This window comes from Leishmania donovani, chromosome 28 (assembly GCF_000227135.1).
Source record: "Leishmania donovani BPK282A1 complete genome, chromosome 28".
Classification (NCBI taxonomy): Eukaryota; Euglenozoa; class Kinetoplastea; order Trypanosomatida; family Trypanosomatidae; genus Leishmania; species Leishmania donovani.
In genome coordinates this window covers 143,057-164,962 of record NC_018255.1, presented here as the reverse complement: position 1 = coordinate 164,962, position 21,906 = coordinate 143,057, and the positions used below count along the sequence as shown (strand labels likewise).

Here is a 21,906-nt window from a genome sequence, read left to right as displayed (position 1 = left end):
GGCCCCAGCCCCTGCACCGGCCAGGCCGTAGCGCAGCCTCGTGGGGAACAGCCGTCGGTGGCGCGAGGGGGGGGGCCGGGATTAGGGCAGACGAAGCGCAGAGAGGGCCCCCGGCCCGCCATATGCGCGGGGTTTGGGGGGGGGGGGATGGGGGCGGGAGGGCCGCCGGTGCGCCTTGCGAGCGAGTTGTTGAGGTGAGCGACGGTGGTGCACCGCTTTCCTTCGCAGTGTTCGGTGCTTTGCTAGTGGCGCGTCCGCACGTTTGGGAGCGGGACGGTAAAGCCCGGAAGACACGCACAGTCCGGTGTGCGCAGGGCGACGGTCAGACAGAGGGACAACAAACCAGAGCACCACACACCTGCCCTAGAACATAAAACGAAAGGAACACCACGTGCGCGGGTTTGTCTTGCCGGCCGCTAGCCAAACGGCGTGGGTGCGATGGCCTCATTAATCTCCGTCGGCGCCGCCGGCCTCCTCCCGTACATCACCAAGAGCACCACCTGCGCGCAGCACGCAAGGAAGCACAGGAAGTTTGGGACGGTGATGAACATGTCGTTGGTCATGAGGCCCGCGACGAGCCAGAAGAGCGTGTTGAAAAAGGCACAGCCGACCATGACTGGAGCGAGAACCTCGGCGTTCTTCGTGACGACGATGTGTTTGAACGCCAGAAGGGGGGCGCTCAGCATCACGATGCACGCCACGCTGCCTTCGTAGCCCGTAATCGTCTTTGCCGTCTCCGGCCGCCCAGACATGGTGAGAACGATGCTCAGCAGCAGGTGTGCCGCGCTGAGCACGAAAAAGAAGGCGTACGTCAGGACGCTTTTGGAGTAAGTTGTGGCCTGCAGCGTGCGCCCCGACATCTCCTCTCGCCGCGCTACTGTGAGGAATACGAGGCTACAGTAGGTCGAGACGGCGTTGCCGAGGATGTTCGCGATAAGCAGCGGGTAAGAGACGGAGAAGATACCGTAAGAGGTCCACGTAACGGCGTTGTACATCTGCGCACCGTAGAAAGTGACAGTGGAGGCCCCCACGGTGCCCGATTGCTCCAGCCGACGAATCGCGATCACTGGCGACGCGTTCATTATCACGGAGAACCCACCTGCCGTGTAGGTTAAGAGGTTGTAGACGATGTTGAAGGCGGTCATGGTTGGCCGAATGAAAATGTAGCGCTTTTTTTCTGTACGCCACATAAGCAGCGCCAGCCACCGCGGAGGACGAGGAGGTGGTGGTGGTGATAGATGCGGGTGACCGTATCGGGTGTAAGAACAACGAAAGCGGTAGGTACGGAGCGTGAGGTAGTGGTGGAGAGGCTGCACACACAGACAAGCGCGGGGCGGATGGGTTGAGTGGGGAGAGACCGAGAGACACACGCCGCGACGCACTCCGCGGAGCGCAACGTGGGTGGGTATAGGAAAGAGCAAGCGCAAAGTCGTCGAGTAGGGCACACCGACAAGCGGTTATCGTGCAGTCGGCCTAGTCCTGTACGCGCGCGCGTGAGGGGGGCCCTAAAAGGCGAAAGAGTCTGAACAACCTGTGTAACACCGACAGGAAGACAGCGGGTGCAGTTCAGGAAAGGGGAGGGGAGAAGCCGAAGGGGGTGGGCACTCGGGAAAACTCACCGTGCACACACATACACACGAAACACTTAGCCAGCAGACTCTTCTACATGTCCGTTATAACATACAGCGTGAGCCAAGCTTCTCTCCACTCGGCACCCGCCGCTGTGCAGGCCGCCTCACAGCCGGCCCGTTATGCCGGCCGCCACCCCTGCGGTGCACCCCTCGCGGGGCGACACCCCGGCCCCCCCCCCGCAGTGGGCGGTGTGAGGGTTGGGTGGGATTCGCTCGACTCCCGCTGGCGCTTTGCCCATCGATGTGGGCGGCACAGACGTGTTCACGGTCGCAGGTCGCACCGACACCGCCCCACTCCGGGACCTGGCCGCCGGCGTCGGCAGCGACGCATCGCTCTGGCGCCTCCGACACATCATGAGGGCGCGTTTGAGCTTGCCACCACCAGAAGTGGCCTCGCATTGGCAGGGATAGCGAAGAGGGTGGGCGGTGGGGGGCTGCTTCGCTCCTCCGCACACAGAGAGAGAGAGAGCGAGCGCCCCCCCCTGTGTCCTGAGATGCCACGCTGAAGTGGCCCCTCCCCACCCCCGCACGTCATGAGGGCGGACGATGAAGTGGGGGTGCAGTCCACGCACACACGCATGACGCAAAGAGCAGCTTCGGGGAGAATATGTCGAGTGCCCCGCCCCCCTCACCTTACCACATCATGTGGTGTCTCCTTGGAGCGGAGGTGAAGAGTCATGTCGTGCGGTGAAGCGTTGGGCCAACTCTCGGCCGGGGATGCAAAGGTGTGGAAGGAAAGGCGAACGGTAAGGAGAAGCGCGGAGAGTGGGGAAGTATGAAGGCTTTTTTTGAGCGCGTGCGCAGCGGGTGGAAAGCGCAGGGCGAGAAATGGGATAGAGAAGCGAGGGGCCCCCTTCTTCAACGACACAGGGGAAAGAGGGGGGAGCAAGAAGAGTTGGCGCCACCGTGCGATGACGGGCACAACACCCTGGACCCCTTGAGTTTTGGTTCAACGAGGTGTGTTATCATGCTGGCAAGGTGAACAATCCAGACGTTCGTGCTTCCGCTGACAAAGCCTACGTTCACTTCAGACTGAAAAACAAGTAAAAACGCCAAGCCCGCTTACCCACGCACGCATGCCGGCGCGCGCTAACATCTGGACATCCACACGTGCCCATGCACCCACCCTGCCGCCGTCGCTTAGTGGCTTGTGATCAGGTTCAGCTGCTCTTGCTCCTCACCGGAAAGCAGCACCGTTTCCTTGCTCACGGTGCGAGCCAGCTGCGACAGGCGAACACGCGCCGCCTGGTGGAAGACAAGTTGCGAGCTCAGCGTGTCCAGCACTGCGCGTGCTGTGGTCGGCTCTAGCTGCTCTTTCTCCTGCAACTCGATGGCACGTGTTGCCATGCCATGCAGCAGCTGGGGCTGCTTCCAGTTCTGATTGAGCGTGATGGAGCAAAGTTTCATCATGTCCGGCCCAGTCAGCTCGCTCGCGTGCCGCACAACGTAGTCGACAATCGTTTCAATGCCCTCGTCCATCGTCATGTTGGCGCCCATGAGCCACAACGATGCCAGCACGTCCGTGGCGACGGAGACAGATGGCAACGACTCCACCCCCGCGGCGATGCGCCGCGAGAGCGTCGCCGCCAGCTCAGGATGAGCCTCCTCCACAGCGCCGTATGCGTGGAGGAGGTCGCACTGCGCCTGGAGCGGGAACTCGTCTATAATCTCGATCGCCTTCGTTCCTACCTTGCGGTAGAAGGCGGCATTCAGTAGACTCATGCGGCTGAGTCCGCGAAGCGACATGAGCACGTCCGGGGCGGCAAGACTGTCGATGTGGACGATGAAGGTGCGACAGAGAATGTCCATGAGGTCCTTGTTCACAAACCTCACGCTCCCGAATGCAAAGAAGAGGAGGCTGATCGAGCGGAACTCGAGAGTCGCGATGATGGGGCGGCGCAGAAGTTGCGTGGAGAAGACGCTGTAAAGGTTCCGATTCGTGCACTGCAGCTTGGCAAAGCCGTGCAGAAGGGCGGCGATGTCGCGGGCGCTGGTGAACAGCTCAAGGTTATCAACAGCGTAGTCCGAGAGAGCCTCCGTCATGACTTGATGCGAGAGGCGCTGGCCTGCATCCGTCATCTCCCCCAACCCAAACACGCACTGGCTCAGCTGGTGTGCCGAGAGGGCGTCGGCCATGAGCGGCAACATGTCAACGAGAAGGTTGGCGAGCGCTGTTTCGAACCCGGGGCGCGCGGCGACGAGGCAGAGGGCGGTGAACGTGTCGGGAGGCAGGCCCAACACGTGTCTGCTGACGGTGTTGTAGTGCTCTGCTGCGACCTCTGCCGAAGGCGTTGCTGCTGCTGTCGAGCTGCGATGCCTTAAAGTCAGCAAGCGAGCTAACACTAGTGGGGACAGCGCCGAAGCAACCGGCAGCACGCATGTCACGAGCGCCTGGGTGTTATCTGCATCGACGGTGGGGATCAGCTCGAGTAGCTGGACGAGGGCGACGGCCAAGTCAACGGTCATGATGCTCGAAAGGCGCTGCGCCGCAACTAAGTGTGCCACCACCGCGTGCGGCAGCTCCAGCGATGTCGCGGATGAAACCAGGGTGCTGCTGTCCAGAGCGAAGAGCGCGGCTGCCACCAGCATCTCCGGTGGCAGCGCGTCCCATCCTCCCTGGCGCACTCTTTGCACAAGGCCTGCGCCCACTGCCGCCAACTCTGGCGAGCCGTACTGCACCTGAATCGTTGCGAAGTGCAGCAGGGCGGCGAGGCACGGCGCATCTGCACTGATGGTGAGCTGAAGCAGGGGAGCAAAGTGTGCTGCAACGGCATCGGCGAGAGCGTCCAGCAGCCGCTCCTGCCGACAGTTGCCCGAGTGTAACGCCGCCAGCACTTCCAGGCAGAGGGCGATGGATGGTGGAGTCACTGCCGCCACCAAGTGGTCGGCGACGCGGCTGCACACGGCCTGCATCAGGTCATCCGCTCCAGCGAGGTGGCGGCCGCCGATGGCCATGACAGACAGGAGCGCAGGCAGCGGCATCTGCTCCACTTGGGGTAAGAGGTGTGCGACCACCATGTCCACGACCTGTTTTTCCAAGGCACCCGTCTGGTCGCTTGGCGCCGTCCACCGGGAGACTGGCCGGCCAAGGGCCTCAGCCAGCTTCACCAGCACCGTTGTGGGGGCCGACAAGATGCACTCTTGAAGGTGTGCGGAATGGCGCAGACATTCCGGTAGCACTATGGACAGTGCGCCACGACGGTCGTGGCGGCCCGCGCGGACGAGCGCCACCACACCCTCCGCCGTCAGCGACATCGACTGCTTCGTCAGCATCGTCAGAAAGCTCGTCGGCACCTCCTTTACACGCGCAAACACATAAGTGGCCATGGCGACCTCGTCCGCCGAGGACGTGCCGATGACGGTGGTTATCTGGAACAGGTCCTTCTCTGAAACGACAGCGCCGGCAACGGCATCCTTGTACACGCGATGGATCACTGACACACGCTGCAGCGCCTCGGCAGGCGGTCGAAAAGAGGAGAAAGATGTCCCTTCTCGTGCACCTGTCACCGCGGCTGGGGTGTCGGCATCCCTCTGCTTCAAGGCAGTGAGCGCCTGTGGGTAGTGCTGCGCCTGTGCGTACACGCAGTTTTCGTAGTTGGCGAGAACTACGCTCGGCAAAGTCGGCGAAACCACCCGGAGCGCCACCGCTTTGTCGAGAGTCGAGAGCGTCACCGGATCTTGAATGTGAAACACCCCTACAGCCTCGAGCGTCCGCTGCAGACGATCGTCCGCGACTTCTTCCTCTTCCGTGAGGAGCGCGAGGGCAACTTGCCAGGCGTCGTAACGCGCCTTCAGGAGTTGGATCGGGGTGCGAGCGGCGCCGTCTGCAGCATGCGTTGGCGCTGCAGCGTCCCCCGGAGAGCGGGCAGTCTCGAGGAGGTTTCGACGCTGCTGCGCCCACCGCGCGTACGGCGCCGCCCACCTGTCAGCGACTTTTAGTGGCCGGCCACGCACGCAAGCCTTCAGCACGGCGAGGCCAGGAGAGTTAGAGGCGGCAGCGGACGATGCCTCTAGACGCGCGGCCAACCGCTCTACCGCAGCCGCGCCGTCCACCTCCCCAGCGTACCCACATACAACGGCGACAAACTCCTCGGCGACCGCTGTCGACATGCTCGTCGACTGAGCGCCGACTTCCACTGCATGTTGCGTGGCCAACAGAAAGATAGTGGCGTCGAAGTAGCGCTGCGCCTCTGCCGCCAGCTGGACAACGGCGAGTATGTCACTCAGTCGCACCCTGTGCGTGGCTGCGGTCTTCGCAGCTGTTGCCGACCGGTTCCACTTTACAGTGTGCGTGTAGAGCGTGCGCGCAAGCGCATCTGTCACGGGCAGCGACGGGGCCGAAAACCACTGTAAGGCGCTGGCGCCATTGGCAATGATTCGCACTTCCTGCGGGGCGCAGCGAGGCAGCACTCGCAAGCTGCGACGCGCGAGGGTCTCGGTGGAGAGCGGCGAGGCGGTGGTTCCTTCATCCGTCGCGGTAGAGAGGTTCGGCCGCAGTTGGGCGACAGCAGCAAGGGCCAAGCACAGCTCCTCTTTCATGAGCGACGTGGCCACAGCCGGCACGGTAAGACGCCGCACCAACTGCGTAACAGCCGCAGGCATGACGAGTCAGTTCTGCTGCAGGCCACCACCGGCGGCGAACACAACGAGAGGGGCACGCGATACCTCGAATAGGCACTTCGACGGGAGCGCCGTTGGCGGACGAGGGGGGAGGAGGCAGGAGAGGATGACACTGAGGAATGGAGGGGTTTGTGTCCACAGCGTAGGGCCATTCGCTCTGCGCGGACTCTGCTGTGCTACACTACGACCGCACGACAGCTCGTCCAGTCAGCGGGGCTACCCAGTGAGTGCGCAGATGACGGCGAGGGATGGAAAAGCAGAAACCGGACTGGAAAGGAGAGGACGCTACTGTGGGCGACCGCGGGGAGGAGCGCACATGCCAACGAAAAAGAGGCGAAGAAGATGTGGCCAGGCGTGGAAACGGCGAAGAGTGCGGCGCACTGCGCACGGCCCGAGTAGAGAAAATGTCGAAGACAGCCGTGGGAGAAGAAAGAAGTGCGTGTGCGTGTGGGGGGGGGGAAGGGGCGACAGGCAGTCGAAGACCTCCCCCCCCCCACGCTTGTCTAACTCGCCCTGCACCTTCGCTCCGCCCCGCATGCTCTCTCCTCTCTCGGCCACACAGAGAGGCTACACGTGCGCAACGAGCAGAAGCAGGGGGGTCCGAGAGAGAGGGAGAGGGGGAAGTGCAACGCCTCCGCCTCGGTGCGTCACTGACTTCTTTTTTTCGCTTGTTTCCGTTTGACTGCCTTTACGCTCTCTACGGTTACGCGATTACTCGGGGAGGATGATCGAAACGCGCTCTCAGAGAGCTGGCGCCAAGCAAAAACCCAGATTTCGTCCAACGTGTCCGTTCTCTGCCGCACGACATGAGCCAAGCTTCTCTCCACCCGGCACCCGCCGGTGCGCAGGCCGCCTCACAGCCAGCCCGTTATGCCGGCCGCCACCCCTGCGGTGCACCCCTCGCGGGGCGACACCCCGGCCCCCCCCCCGCAGTGGGCGGTGTGAGGGTTGGGTGGGATTCGCTCGACTCCCGCTGGCGCTTTGCCCATCGATGTGGGCGGCACAGACGTGTTCACGGTCGCAGGTCGCACCGACACCGCCCCACTCCGGGACCTGGCCGCCGGCGTCAGCAGCGACGCATCGCTCTGGCGCCTCCGACACATCATGAGGGCGGCCGATGGAAAGGAGAACAACGGCACACGGTATTGAAGCGTTGCGGAACCAGAAGTTGGGAAGGAGCTTGGTGGGAGGAAGCGGCTCACTGCAGCATTGCCGAGCATGTCTGTCCCAGGCCGCCTCGCTGTTTTTCGCACCGGATGCAACTACCGCGGCGTTTTCGGCTACAACGAGGTTGGCAGGGCAGTCTCGGCTCCGTCTGCTCTAGCCCGTTTAAACTCCGGCTCCGCTGCCTTGGTATCGTTGTCACCCGCCGCTACGGATGTTGCCGGCGCACCCTGTGACGCTCTGGGTGCATCCTCGGAAGCTTCCTCGCTATCCTCGATGACCTCGTACGCCTCATCGTCTGCCACCAGCACTCCGCCCTCCTCGCCGTCGCGCATCAGGCCAATCAGGCGGAACACAAGTTTTGTGCGCATGACGTCGCCCTGCCGCTTCAGCTGGATGGCCACTTTTACTCTATCCAACAAGCGCGGCACCGTCTCCAGCTGTTCCCGCGGGATGCGGCTCTCCTGACCGTATTTGGGCACAAGCACAAAGACGTGCGTCTCCGACACGCGCACCACGTAGCCTTCCTCGTCAGGGATCTTTCCATCCTCAAAGTTGCGCAGGTAGAAGCCGGTGAAGAGATTCTGAGAGTCCCGGCCCGCCCGCTGCGCCTGTTCGTGGCGGTAGTTGAGGTTTTCTGCTACGGCCTCCATCCTCTCCGTGTTCATGTGCTGCTCACTAACGTTTTCGATGCCGATGGCGGCCGCCAGCTGACGATGGACAATGACATCGGCGTAGCGGCGTATCGGCGACGTGAAGTGGGTGTAGATGGGCATGGCAAGTCCAAAGTGGTAAAACTCGTCCTTGGGGATGCCACCGCTGGAGAAGTACTGCGCCTGTCGCAGACATCGCGTGGTGAGGATGCGAATGAGCTTGTTGAAGTACGGGTCCTGCGGGTCCTCGCACTTGTCGAGGGACTTATTCAGCGTCAGAGAGGTCGTGTCGTCGAGGCGCACGTGCAGCTTGCCGTACAAAGCGTCATTCAGCGTGTCGAATGCGCCTTCAGCAGGTCGCTCGTGGCGGCGCAGCAACGTCCACTGGGGGTAGGACTCGTACACCTTCGTCGCGACCGCCGCGTTGGCGTACAACATCCACTCCTCGATCATCGAGTTCGCCTCGAAGGTTTGGTAGACTTGCATGTCGGTTGGGTTGACATGCTCGTTGTCCACCTTGAACTTGAACTCCTGCGACGCCAGAAAGAGGGCGCCGTCCTTTTCGCGCTGCGCCTTGAAGTGCTTGCTGAGCCGCATCAGTTCGCGCAGCGAAACGGCGATGTCAGAGGTGTCGGTCGGGTTGTCGATCATGCGCTGCGCGTCGCCGTAGTAAAGGGCGCCGCGGGAGCGGATGATTGTCTTGCCAAACCAGTCGCGCACCACGTTCAGGTTCTCATCAAACTCCCAGAGAATCGAAAAGGCGTAGCGGTCCTCAGCCTCCACGAGCGAGCAGAGGTTCTCCGTCAGCAGCTGTGGCAGCATGTTGATGCGCCGATCCACCAAGTACACGCTCGTGCTGCGCTTTGCTGCCTCATCGTCCATGGCCGTGCCCTCGTGCAGAAAGTGCGTGACGTCGGCAATGTGCACACCCACCTCGAGGTGATTGCCGTTCACGACGCGGCAATGCAGCGCGTCATCGATATCGCGGCACCCCAGCGGGTCGACGCTGACAACGCACAAGTCGCGCAAGTCCAGCCGCCTTGCCTCCTCGTCCTTGGCCACAGACCACTGCCCCTTTGGAAGGCAGTCGTGGACTGCCTCGCTGAAGTCGTAATGGGGCACGTCGTTCTCCAAAAGAATGACCGTCGCCTCCGTGTCACGATCGCCGATCTTGCCCAGCACCTCAACGTAGTGCCCAACTGGAAAACTGCTGTACAAGGGCCAATCATCAATCACCACGCTAAGACGCTTGTCCATCAAGTCCTGCACGTGACGGGTGCTGATGCGAATGCGCGGGATTCGGTTGTTCTTGGGCTGAAACAGGATGGAGACGTTATCCGACATGTTCGCCTTGACCTGCTCGAGCTCACCCTCATCAAGACTGCCGCAGAACGGCCGGCGGTTGGAGGAGAGTAGGCCCACCACCTTGCCGGTAGGCGTGAAGCCCGCCGTGATGGCATCTTCTTCGCTCGCAGACTCTGAAAGGGGAGCTGAGCCTTTTGGGCCACGCCAGCTCGGCACGGGCAGCAACTGCACCGCCACGACGTCGTCGTGAATCGCGCGGTTCATATTGGCGCGGCCCTGTATGAGAATGCGCTGGAAGGTGTGGCCCTCGAACTTGCCGCGAATCTCGCCAAAGAAGCAGCTTGTCTCACTGACGCGCAGCTTGCCTTTGTACAGGCTCCCGTCGTGCACGCCGGCGTCCATGGCGGCCATGCCGAGATGCGGCGTGAAGAGCTGCCGCGTCGACGGCGACTCTTTCATCCCTTCCGGCTCCTCGTATTGAATCTTCTCCAGCAAGTCCGAGTCGCTGGCGATGGTCAGCTTGATGTAGTCACGGAGCGATACGCAGCGCAGGTTGCTCACCCGCTGCGCCTCCTCCGACGCGTCCATAGCCTGCTTGAAGGCCCGATCGTGCGAAACGACAATCACACTGGACGTCGATGAGTCCGCCATGCCCGGGAAGGCGGCTACCACATGCCGCGCGTACCACTGCGCCGCCACTCGAATCGCGCGATCGTTGAAGTCGTTGGGCGACTCCTCCCTCTTGCGCATGCAGTGCGTCTGCTCGTGTCGGTCGTTCGCGAAGACAAAGCACTGCTTCTTGTCGTCCCCGAGGAGGCGCTGCAGCCGAGCATACATGGCCTTGTTGCGGTTCTGCACCTCCTGCATCACTGTGGTGAGGAGGATGATGTTCTGCACGCGGTAGTCCTCCATGGCGTTCATGTTGTGCAACACAACGTTCGTGTCGGGTATCACAATGACGGCCGTGGGAAGAATGCACGGCTCCCTCACGCCTGCGACAGCCGTCGTGATGCAAAGAGGGCAGTCCACGATGCCGCAGCCGATGTCTTTGCGCGTGAGCGCGCCGCCGCCGGCGCCGCTCGACCTGTCGACGTTGTTGCGCACATTGTGAATGGCCGCGCGCTTCTTGGTGAACATCCTCTCACTAATGGAGGGACCTGCAGGAGTGGGAGACTGAAGATCGAGTGGCCTTTCACGTAGAGGAAAGGCGAAAAAGGGTCACCTCCGCCTGCAAGCTCCCGTGACGGGCAGAGAGAACGAGAGAGACGGCCTCAAAGAGAACGTTGTCGTGCTCACGCAGTTGCTGCCCAAGAGGCACAGACACTCAGACACGGAAGTCTCTGCAAGCGCACAAGTCCAAACACGCAGCCGTACACTCTTCTTTCGAGGCGCGTTTTATTGTTTTGTCGTCACGAGCACGAATGTGTCCGCGCAGCGGGCGAAGAGAGCGAGAAAGAGAGACGGGTGGAGTGAGCAGGGGAGCGAATAGCAGGTGAAAGTTCCACCGTGGACAGCAACGAACAAAAAAAGGGGGGGTAAGTGATCCTCGCATGCGACGCATGTCACCGTCGCTACGCTGCGTACAGCACGTAGCAGCCGGTGCTCGAGATTTGGAGGGGGGCGAGGGGCCGGGGCCGAGTCGTAACCCAGAAGTGTCTGTCACGCAGTCGCCCGGCAGCCGCTCGGCGTTGGCCCAGGAGCCCCCCACCCCTCCCGCGTTTGCCTTCCACCCTCTTTCGCCCACCTAACGAAGAGCATCGGAAAGAAAAGGTCAGACCCTCCTCCGATTGTCTGTGACACAGCGTACACACACACGCACACACACACACACTTTTGACTCTGTCCGTGCACCGGTGCTGTGTCATTGGTCAACACAAATGCAGCAGACATGCAAAGGAAAACGATGCGTCGCGTTCTCAGCAGCGCGTGCAGCTGTGAGTAAGACGGAAGTGCCACGCAGGCGGCACCGTGACAGCGCGGCAGAGGCGGCGAATCATGCTGGCCAACGGCAGGGGCGGGGTGGGAGAGAGACAACGCGATGGTACAAAGACCAAGTAAGCGAAGTAGGTGCTGCTCTTGCGAAAGGGCGGGCCCCGTCATCTACCGAGCCTCGTCCCCTGAGCTCCACGCTTCTGTCTTCACTTCTCTGATCACCTGCCTGTGCCTGTGGTCGCGCAACACGCCTGATTCTTGGAGTCCTTCACGCATCGGTGTGCAGGACAGCTCCGACTCGCTCTGTGACGGCGTCCACAAAGTCGAAGCACTGCCCCAGGCTCTCCTCCGCGGCGTCAACGGCGGCGTCGCCGTCGCACGTTGGCGCCGCAGCTGCAGACACATCATTCCAGCCGGTCGTGAAGAGCTGCACTGTCTGTGGAGAGGCCACGGGAGAAGTGTGAGGGTAGAGAGGGCTGCTAGCGACCGCGCACGTCGCCCACGACGTGACGCCGACCTCGACAGACTTGGCCAGCAGTCGCGCTGTGCAGCCGGACTCCTCTGGCAGTGCCAGAGCCAGCAACCCTGATGGCACGCCTACCGCTAAAGCCGTCTTGGACGCCGTCTCCAGCCAGCGAGGAGTCAGGCCTGTCACGGCGGCCTCCCACATCACGCTCTCGCACCCGCCCGTCTGCCGAAGCAGTTGGCTCGTGTACTCCGCAACGCGGATCGGTGGCACATGCGTGCCTTCGTACGCACACGTGAGCGCCGACCGCATCCAAGCGCGCCACCGAACACGACCGTCTGCCCCGACCACGTCCAGCACCCCTGGCAGCACCTCTGCATAAAACGTGTCCACAGTGATGCCGAAATCGAGCTGTGCTACAAGAGGTCCAGCCGGAACGGGAACGCACAAGGTGCGGTAGGCGCCGCCGTAGCAGTCGCTACTCACGAGGCGTGCCACGTCCCCGGCCGTGACCAGGGTCACCAGGCGCTGCTCCTTGAGTGCCACGTCCCAGGCTGGCCATGGCCACTGCGTCAGCGCGCCACTGGCAGTCCGCTTCGCCTCTGTCCTGCAGGACTCCACATAGTGCACGAGTGAGGCGGGGACGAGAACCTCGTTGGCGCTGGTGAGAGTGAGGGCACCGGCCACGATGTCCACAGCGACGTCTGCCAGCGGCGGTGTCCAGCTCTCTCGATCGGCCCTCCGCATCGCTGAGCGAAGTGCACACGGCCCGCACTCCAGCATCTTGACGCGCTGCGCCGTCGCGCTCAGTGGAATCATGGAGGACGACATGGCGGAGAGGAAAGCGACGGAGTGTGTGCGAGGAGGTAGGGAGTGAGGGGGGAGCGTAGACGTTTGACAACGCCTCCTATGCGGCGGATTTTGCGCGTGCGCTGTACTTGAAGTCGCTGCCGTCCTTGTTCGCGGCGATTCCTTGGCGCGCGCGAGAAGTTCGAGAGGAGGAGGCGGGGTGGTGGTGGAAGGGCAAGAATACAGGAAGGAGAGAAAAATAAGGCGGAGGAGGGGCTGCACGTGTGTGTTCCTGCATCGGAAACGTGCTTGGCGGGGGCACTGTAGATCACCACCCGCCTCGCTGATGTCCCCAGGGACATCGCAGAGGCGTTTAGCAATGATGCGACGTGCCAGCGGAAGTGTATCAGGTGAGAGGTCCTTCTCCAGATCCCCTTTCGTATCCTCGTCGTCGTCGCCGCTCCGCTCAGCAGACGCGGACACCAGAGGGGAGAAGCACATGCACACAGTCCGCATGGAGACGGACTCGACTCTGCGCACCCTAGACGGCTGCACCGTGGCGTCTGTGCGTGCATGTTTCTCCTCCTTTTCCGTTTTCTCGGATGAAGTACGTGGGGTTGTGGGGACACACGACCACCGACGCAAAGAGTAGACCGGAGAGAAGGGGTGGGTAGGTGATGATCGAATCAACGCACAACAACGAGGGCGAGAGAGAGACATCAGCCGAGCACACAGGCACATTCATGCGCAGAGGGACGGGAGAGGGAGTGGAGGAGAGAAAGAGATGACTGCTGAGCACTGGCGACGCGAGTGAGAGTCAGCCGTTTCGCCACTACAGTAGCGGATCTCTTTCTCGGCACACGCACACAGTCACACGCCTCCCTCTCCGCTACCGGTCGCGTTATGTTTACGTTTGAGCCTTCGCGTCGGCGTTTTGTTTGCCCTCACTCGTACAAGCGTCATCTTTTGAAGTTCTTACTTCTCGTGCAGCTTCTCCGTCTTTGGCACCGCTGCAAAAGGCTTTAGCCTCCAGCATGCCTTCACGAAGAGAGGCCAGGCAAGCAGTACTGACATGTGTGCCAAGTCCAGCATCGCCTGCGAGGGCACCTCATCGTACACGGAACTGACCAGGCACGCTAGGGCCATCACACACGGCACAGCGAGCACGCACCGCCACCGGTAGCCGCAGCCCCACAGCTGGTCCAGCACGGGAGACACACACCACACCGCCAGCAGCGGGCACAACACCCGAATGACGCTGCAGACGTGGTGGAGGGCAAATGGCAGGTCGCATTCCCACCGGTGACTATATGGAGAGAGGCCGCAGCAGGCGAAGAGCAACGAGCTCTGCGTGAATAACGCGCCCACGGACAGCAGCGACAAGCCAACGCCGCACAACGCGATAAATTGGCGCGCTGCTCCACCAATGGTGTAGGTCAGAGTCAGCGTGTACGCTGCCCCGACGGCATGCGGGACAGCCAGTGGTACGCAGACGCGCATCAAGAAGGAGACGCCGTTCTCGCCGTACCGGCGCCCGTACAGCTCGAGCTGCCACGGCGTGGTGGGGTAATCGAGCCGGTAAGAACGATGGAGCCCCTTCATCATACGCGCGACGATCAAGCACAAATAGACGATGGCAAGCATATTGGGGTAAAACAACCAGTGGCTACGCCACCTTTCCGCGTGTGCAGTTCCTTGCAAAACATCATTGGGGGTGTCGTCGAGCTCCTCCCACCGGTTCATGTTTGCTCGGCGCCTCCGGAAGCCAATGGTGCGGTCGTCCTCCTGGCCATCTTCCGTCAACCCGCGCACCCACCGCGCACTTTGAGGTTTGGTCTTGAAGATGCGTTGCGTGTAGTCGTGTGTGCTCTGCACGACACTCACGCTATCATCATCATCGTGCGACCAGCGCGGGCGGGCGGCATGCATCGGCTGCGATGCGGCTGCTGTCACGCGACCCTCAAGCGGCACTGACGAGCAGGGTGGTGACGGTGTGTCGGAGTTCATTCTTCGACCGGTGGCCGGCGACGACTATTCAGCACGATACCAGCACACGAACAAGAAGGCAGCGCGAGTACACGCAGACACCGACACGCGCCAAAGCAACCCGGCCAATGAAAAGCGAGGCGAAGGAGGGGTGGGCTAGGAGAGCCAACGGGATAGATAGAAGGCGGCAATCGTGGACTGTGGCGCTGCCAAGTCCGTCGACAGGTGCACGGCAGGAACAGCGACGACGGCGCAGCCGAGAAAAGGACGAGGGAATGGGGCCCGCAATGATTGATATCGGCCGCTCACCAGTAAAACGAGGGAGACACAACGCAAAAAAAAAGAAGAAAAAGGAGGGGGTGAGATCGTGGGGGCTAGACGAGGCAGACCATTGAGGAGGACAGACGGCGGTCTCACCAACGTATGCAGAAGCAACCTCACGCGTTTCTGGACAAACGCGGGCAGGTGGTCAGGGGAGCCTCTCACCACCTGCCAAAACAGAGAAGTGCGTGTGCTCGTGTGTACGACAAGCAGCGCAGGTCGTAATTCCTTTTTCGCAGTCGCACTTCTTACGCGAGGGAACGTTCGCGAGAGAGGAGAGAAGAGAGACAGAGAAAGGGAGGGGGAGACTCAACGACGCCGCGGCTGCCCCCGTGCGTTAAGGAACATGTGGGCTGGTGGAAAAGCGCTGCACAGGGCCCATCTGTCCGTTGGGGCTGCGGAGAGGAGACCTGGAGGTGCATGCACACAGCTGCGGGCACAACATCTCACACTGTGCAGAAGGAGAGGGAGGTGCGGAGTCCACAGTAGACATAGGCCACAGAAAGGCAAACGGAGCAGTTGGCATACGGACACGCACACCCAAGACGCGTGTGTTCGTGGCGAGCGGTTGGGTCGGGAAGAAACGGCAAGACAGGAGCTGCGCTCTTTTCCTTCTTCTTTGGTGGTGGTTTAAATGCCGGCGCGCGCACGCACCCGTTACACGTAGAAACTAGTTGAAAGTTACCGAGAGCAGCAGTCACTAGCCCACGCCCCGGCACACCACCTTCAGTGCCATCGCTTAGGGGACTCCACACGCTCTCTCCCTTGCGTCGTGGCATCTCCACCACCCTCCGCAGAGAAGGGAGGTGGAGGGGGGATGCGCCGCGCAGTTGGTGGCGCTTATATTACCACTCTTACTCGGTGCGGTGACGCGGTTCGTAGAAGCCGCCGCCCATGCCACCGCGTCCTCGGGCGCCATCAAGCAACCGGCCGAAGCCGAAGCCGCGGTCGCGGCCCATGCCACGACCACGCATCGGACTACCGTTTTCGCCGAGGCCGTCGCGCTGACGCTTGCGGGCGATCCGCACCGCATCGGCATCGTGGCGGAAACTGCACCGCGTCCCCTTATCGCACTCCCCAAACCGGAGAAACGTGCGGCACACTGGAATCTCGTTTGGCGTGCAGTGCCAGTAGGGGCACTCCTCGGCGTTCAGGCAGCGGCCCTGAAGGAAGCGCCGGCACGGCACGCGACTCAGACGCTCCAATTCCTCCGGCTCCATCTCGCTCCGCTTGCGCATCTGCGGCCGCTCGCGCGGCTCGCGAGTCTTCTTCGAGCGGAAACTGCTGCGAATTGCCTCCTTGTCTTCCTCCGTTACGAGGGTGAAGCGGTGCAGCTCGGATGCATGCACGACAACGAACACAGGGAACTCGCTGACGAAGAAAAGCCGGCGCAGATTCTCGTTGAGGGTATCGTAAGGGTCGAGCAAGAAGTACCGCGCGTTGTTGCCCAGCCGTTCCGCCTTGGACAAAATCACATACTTTTCCCGTGTCAGGAAGTCCTGCACGAACGCTTGATGCTGCGCCTCTCGTGGGGTCACTGGCTCGATAGGCGGCATTGGCAACACCACCTCGTAGGCGCGCAGCGGGAGCAGCTCTGCCGGGGCACTCAGTGGACATTCCCTTCTGCTTGCTGCGGCCTCAGCCTCTACAGCGGCGACCGTAGGCGGTGGTACATCGCCCTCACCCTCGTCGCTCGCCACCCTCGTTACCTCTGCCGTGGGCAAGACATCCACACCTGTAGGGGGTGCCGCTGCCGATCCGGCATCCGCTGCAGTTTCCAGCGGTGCCGCCGCACTGTCGTGCGGCGTCGGGTCCGTTTCGTCGGGCACCTCTCCCTCGCCACCCTTCGCGGTCTTTGTCGCTGATTCGCCCACGTATTTGGAAGCCCGGTTGTACCGCCGGTTGATGTGGTAACAGAGAAGTGGCGGGTTGGTGGCCCAGCAGTACTTGAGAATGTCGCCAAGCCGGTGGCGCTCGCTGCCCCAGTCTGTGGAGATGGTCGTCACCTCAGCCCCGTCATGAGCGCTCCTAAATTCAAACTCGCAACGCCACACAATCGTGTTCGTCTTGCGATCAAGCCGACTCGTGTTCTCGTCTCGTTTGCGCATCCCCTCCGACATGATCTGGCAGATGACACCGCGGCGCCGCGCCGCTTCACGCAAGGCGTGCAGGGGAGGAGGCAGCGCCTTGTAGTTGTACCGCCATGACGTACGGGGAAAGCAGCGCTCGATGTTGTCGATGACGCGACGGCAGTTCTCTAGGAAGTGGTAGTCGCGCTGCAGTTGCCGATCCGTGAATTCGCTGAGCGGCACCTTGACGGCTACATCCCGCACACCGGTGCACTTGAAGTCTTCTTTGTGCACCCGTACGCATATCATGCTGCACGTCCGACGCCCACAGCCGGGGCACGTGTACATGGCGTGCGTCCCGCAGACGCAACAGTCGCTGGCCTTGCTCTGCGTCTGCTGCTCCGCATGAGGCGTTGGGGAGATGTGTGAGGTCTCGAGGTCACTGAGGAGCGCGGCGCTCAGCGTGACTCTGGAGGCCTCGTCTACGTCACCTGAAGCCCGAAAGTAAGGTTCGTCGCGCGGCTCATCGTTGCCATCGCCGCCTCCGCCGTCGTCCTTGTGGCTGTCGTGGTCCGAGTCGTTGTTGCCGTCGCTGGCGCTATCTTCGCTGCCGCAGTGCTGGAAGCCGCCGTCACTCCCCCGCGCGTCTCTGAGATGCGAGCTGCAAGTGTCTTCGCAGTCGTGCATGTACTCGTGCGGTGCCTCGTACCCCTCACTCCCAGCATCGAGGTGTGGGGCTGCAGAGCTCGCGGACCTTGCCCTCAATGCCGCTAGTCGATTCATCACGGCTCTGGCGCAGACGCTACGAGGGGCAAAGAGGAAAATGGGGACGCAGGAAAAAGGGGCGCGGCGATAAGACAGGTGGGGCTGTGATGACACGGTCGCCGCCTTTCCCACGCTGAACAGCACGTGCTTAGCAGGCCCACTAGATGCTTTAAAAGGCGGCAAGGGAGGCCCGCGAGGAGCGAGAACGCGCGCGAGAGCAGGAGGTGTGGTGACGAGAGGGAAGTCACCGGCTTTGTACGCCACGACTGCACCTCTGTTCAGTCTTGTGCTTCTCTGCCGGCGGCGAATGCTTCTCTTGGCTGTCTACTCACCTACGTTGGCGAGCAGACGCGATCACGTGTGTGAGTGTGCGTGTGTATGCGTTTCGAGTGAAGAGCAAGCGAGTGCCCAGGAGTGAGAGGAAGAGTTCGGGATGAGAGTGCGCCGATATGCGCGCATACCAGTGCTGCGGCTGCGGTGCGAAAGGGAACGAAGAGAATAGAGAGTCAACGCGCAGCTCTCGAGGCGAAAATCGACGGTTTGGGGTGAGAGGTGGGGAAAGGAATAGCAGACGCGTCTGATAGCTGTGACCGTCTACTGTGACGCCCCCCCATACGTCGACTGTGAGCGACAATACCAAGTGCGCCAGCTACCGCGGGGAAGTCGGCACGAAACGTGGCACTGCAGGGCCCACATCCCTCGCTTTCTCTCTACAGCGCACTGTGCTGCGTAGTCTTCCACGAAGAGACATAGGACGACTAGGTGGGGGAGGGGGTTGCGGAAAGTGACGCCCACGCGTGGATAGAGGTTTCCTGGTAATGTACATGTCAGTGGATGCAAGGGTGACGGCGACCGTGACACCGTGCCGCAGAGGGCGCATCTTGCACGGTTCCTTCACATGCCGGACAGCACAGAGGCCGCTATCAGTCGCCAGCGGCCCTCTGCTGAGGCAACGGTGATCGGCGCAGCCGACTCCGCTCCCGGCTTCTCGCCGTCCATGTCGATTCTGTACTTTCTATGCGCGTACGATAGCGCCGCCTCCATGAGCTCCGGGGTCATGTAGGGTATCACCACGACCGGGTACATCGGTGTCCCATCGACACTCTCCATGGGCGCCAGCGGGCTGATGGGCTTTGGGACGATGACTGGCGCCCCCTTGCGGTCGCCATAGCTGGACACCTGCTTCGACGACGGACGGTCTGCCTTGCTTGGCGAGATGGCCTCCGCGGCTCTCAGGCGCTTCTGGTAGTGCTCCGCGACTAGAGTGACTGGGATGTGGCGCAGTGCCTCGAGAGGCGAGGCATCATCGACGTCCGTGAACGGCATGAAGGTTATCACGGTTGGGTCGGTGGCAAGCGGGCCACCAGCGTCTCGGCTGTGTGAGTCTGCTTCCATGCAATGCACTGCGGTCATCTCCGCTGTCGTGCCGTCGCTCATGGTGCTCTCCTCGTTTCGACTTTGCAGCACGATGCGGCGCACGGCGCCTTCCCAGACTTGCAACAGGTCACGACAGTGGTCGCTAATGATGGCGCAGTTACGCTCCACGAGGAACGTCTCGCCCGACGTGCACGCGACCAGCACCATGTCCTCTGGCCCTACCGCCGTGCAGGTCGGCAGCGGCACCGCCTCTGTTGGGTTGGCTTTCCTCTTCATGAGCCGCTGCGCAATGTGTGTGTGTGTGTGTGTGTCTGCGTCTGTGTCGTGCAGTGCGCAACTCTGGTGAACACACCAAAGGAGAGAGGCACATAAGTTGCAAGGAGGGAGCGAGTATACTCAACGAGGAGACGCGCATGCATACGGACGATGAAGAGAACGATGCAAGCCGATGGGCCACGTCACGGATGAGTCACTCGCAGTGCAGAAAACGTCCGTGAGCAAGCGAGTACACGGCATGTGAAACGCGCCGTACATCCATCCGCTAAAAGTCACCGCCCTGGGCATCACGGGCGAGGTGTGTGAGAATTTCAGAAGTAGCAGGCTGCACAGGCACTTCCCTTCTACGCCCGTAGCGCGTTCTCTCGGCTCTGTCTATCAAAAACAGCACGCGCACACAAAGACGGCGACGCGGCTGCTTTGGTTTCAACGCGTATCGACTTGTGTGTGCGTGTCGGACATCTGCGGCAGGTTCATCCGCAGTCGCCTCATGAACCAACCTCTCCTGTGCATACATATATCCAAGATAGATCCAAAGGCAAGCAGTGTGGAGCCGCAGCATCGACGCACTCGACGGGCCGAGTCACACCGCTGCGCCGCTGTACATGTCTGTCAATGTGCGCGTGCGTTTAATGCTTTTAGCACTCCAGCGCCGCTGCAACACGCATCACCTCCAGCGCGGCAGTGGTGGGCACCTCAAATGCTGGCCGCTCCTCCGATACACGGCGGTTGTAGCGGTGCTTGAAGTAGAGGTACGACACAAGAACGTTTAGCTGATCGCCCTTGAGACGCGGAAATAAGACACGCACCGAGTTGTCCGTCCGAAGCGTCTCCTTGAGAGTGGCTGGGTACTGCGGATCCGGGGCCATCGCATTCTCGATCCCCGTCTCTACTGGTGCTGCACCGGCGCCTTGTGGCACGCCGTCGCCCTCCTTCTCCTTGCTCCCACCTCCTCCGTCGCCAGCGGCCGGATCCACCGCTGCTGCGATAGGCTGCCCGGATGCGAGGGCCCCGTCCACGGCATTTATGCTGGGCGACGAGGCACCGGTGCACGATGGCTCGTCCTCCTTGAAAAACGCCACCAAGACGTTTTCCGTAAAGAGTGGGACGCGCTTGCGAAACGCGAGCCGCAACACAGGCGACTCCATCAAGCAGTCCCGGTGCACAAACGCCTCCTCGCCGCTACTCGTGGCCAGTACGACGTAGTCCTTTGGGTTCATGTACACGGTGTCGATGTAGGACGGCGGCGGCGGAGCCGTCCACATCGCATCAAAGGGCTGCCCGCTCATCTTGCCGTTGTTGTAGTGATCGCGGCGCCTCCGATCTCAACGCTGTGTGCTAATCCGATGCTCCTTTTCTATCGCTGCGAACGTGCGTAGTGGGCGTGGCCAGATCCAGTGTGTGTGTGTGTGTGTGTGTGTGTATTTTTCAAAACGCCGTCCAAGAACGGGCTGCAGGGCGTGGCGGCGCGAGGGAGACGAAGACAGGAAAGAGATGCGGTGCAAGAAGACGGAAGCGGGCACGTGCGCGAGGTGGCGAGCTCGGCTCCATCGCCTTTTTTCGTTTTATTTTCTTCTCGCGACATGAGGGAGAGTGGAAGAGAGCCACAAAGTAACGTTCACAGTACACGTCCCTGCCCTCCCGTCCCCCTCACACACACACGCACACGTAAGTATGAGCACCCAAAAGGGTGCACAGTGGTGCCTCCGAGAAGCGCGTACACGAACAGTCCAGCTGGTATGCCGGGTCTTCTTTTTTTATGCCTATTTAGTGCCGTATTTCGCCACCGCCCATTATCTAACTGCGTCGCTCGCACGCTTCTACCGCATTGATGGTGAGCGCAAGTATTCAGGTAGTTTTTGTATCCTTTCTCAGCACCTTGCCCTCCACCCCACCCACCAAAACCTCTGGGCAGGGCATGAAAGAGGAAGACAGAGGGGCGTAGGGGGGGGGCCGGACCTCCACCGGTGAATACATCTGAGATGGAGGAAGGATAGCATCAGCATCACATGACTGAATGCAGCAACGATCAGGAGAGCGAGAAAGAGGGAGGGGCATACGCTTTAGGCTACCGCATGCATCCGCGTTTGGACGTGGGGCGCCCGTTGCTGTGGAGGCGTGGTCATATGAGTCGAATGTGTAGACATGTGTGCCACAGCCGTCACACCCCACACCACCGCATCAGCAGTAAGAACGCACTGAAACAACAAGGTGAAGGCGCGAAGACTGCACACGAGAAGCAGATACGGCTGCAGGGGCCCAGCAGAGCACTTCGTGCCGAAGCGCAACGCGCGAGAGAGCGTGTGGGAGGCACTTACATATGCGCACATCAAGCCATCATTGCGTTCTCCCGCGCTGTGCGCTCTTCGTGCCGTTGAAGAGAACTTAGAGGAGCAGCATGGACGCATGGAAGGCGGTCATTCCCGGTGATGCCCCTCTCTCCCCCTCCACACAGTCGCACACAAAGCCGCGTTCTCTCACCGAAAGAGCCAGGCAATACACTCCAGCAGAGCACAGCAGTTCAGGCAGATACGACGACGACACAGCAAACA

The 21,906-nt window shown here is 61.5% G+C and overlaps 8 protein-coding genes across 8 annotated transcripts; all 8 read right to left on the bottom strand.

Moving 5' to 3' along the window:
• Positions 1-416: 416 nt before the first annotated feature.
• Positions 417-1,145, bottom strand: LDBPK_280490 (hypothetical protein, unknown function; the record flags this gene model as incomplete). Its single annotated transcript, XM_003862100.1, has 1 exon — positions 417-1,145. The coding sequence occupies one exon, from the start codon at positions 1,143-1,145 to the stop codon at positions 417-419; it is 729 nt and encodes a 242-aa protein (XP_003862148.1).
• Positions 1,146-2,771: 1,626 nt separating this feature from the next.
• Positions 2,772-6,233, bottom strand: LDBPK_280480 (hypothetical protein, conserved; the record flags this gene model as incomplete). Its single annotated transcript, XM_003862099.1, has 1 exon — positions 2,772-6,233. One exon carries the CDS (start codon positions 6,231-6,233, stop codon positions 2,772-2,774), a length of 3,462 nt encoding a protein of 1,153 aa, XP_003862147.1.
• Positions 6,234-7,531: 1,298 nt separating this feature from the next.
• LDBPK_280470 (rrp44p homologue, putative) lies at positions 7,532-10,294 on the bottom strand (the record flags this gene model as incomplete). The annotated part of the gene is made up of 1 exon (XM_003862098.1): positions 7,532-10,294. One exon carries the CDS (start codon positions 10,292-10,294, stop codon positions 7,532-7,534), a length of 2,763 nt encoding a protein of 920 aa, XP_003862146.1.
• A 1,279-nt stretch (positions 10,295-11,573) lies between these two features.
• Positions 11,574-12,602, bottom strand: LDBPK_280460 (hypothetical protein, conserved; the record flags this gene model as incomplete). The annotated part of the gene is made up of 1 exon (XM_003862097.1): positions 11,574-12,602. One exon carries the CDS (start codon positions 12,600-12,602, stop codon positions 11,574-11,576), a length of 1,029 nt encoding a protein of 342 aa, XP_003862145.1.
• A 933-nt stretch (positions 12,603-13,535) lies between these two features.
• Positions 13,536-14,489, bottom strand: LDBPK_280450 (hypothetical protein, conserved; the record flags this gene model as incomplete). The annotated part of the gene is made up of 1 exon (XM_003862096.1): positions 13,536-14,489. One exon carries the CDS (start codon positions 14,487-14,489, stop codon positions 13,536-13,538), a length of 954 nt encoding a protein of 317 aa, XP_003862144.1.
• Positions 14,490-15,721: 1,232 nt separating this feature from the next.
• Positions 15,722-17,623, bottom strand: LDBPK_280440 (hypothetical protein, conserved; the record flags this gene model as incomplete). Its single annotated transcript, XM_003862095.1, has 1 exon — positions 15,722-17,623. The coding sequence occupies one exon, from the start codon at positions 17,621-17,623 to the stop codon at positions 15,722-15,724; it is 1,902 nt and encodes a 633-aa protein (XP_003862143.1).
• A 972-nt stretch (positions 17,624-18,595) lies between these two features.
• LDBPK_280430 (hypothetical protein, conserved) lies at positions 18,596-19,354 on the bottom strand (the record flags this gene model as incomplete). Its single annotated transcript, XM_003862094.1, has 1 exon — positions 18,596-19,354. The coding sequence occupies one exon, from the start codon at positions 19,352-19,354 to the stop codon at positions 18,596-18,598; it is 759 nt and encodes a 252-aa protein (XP_003862142.1).
• Positions 19,355-19,992: 638 nt separating this feature from the next.
• Positions 19,993-20,643, bottom strand: LDBPK_280420 (hypothetical protein, conserved; the record flags this gene model as incomplete). Its single annotated transcript, XM_003862093.1, has 1 exon — positions 19,993-20,643. One exon carries the CDS (start codon positions 20,641-20,643, stop codon positions 19,993-19,995), a length of 651 nt encoding a protein of 216 aa, XP_003862141.1.
• Positions 20,644-21,906: the final 1,263 nt, after the last annotated feature.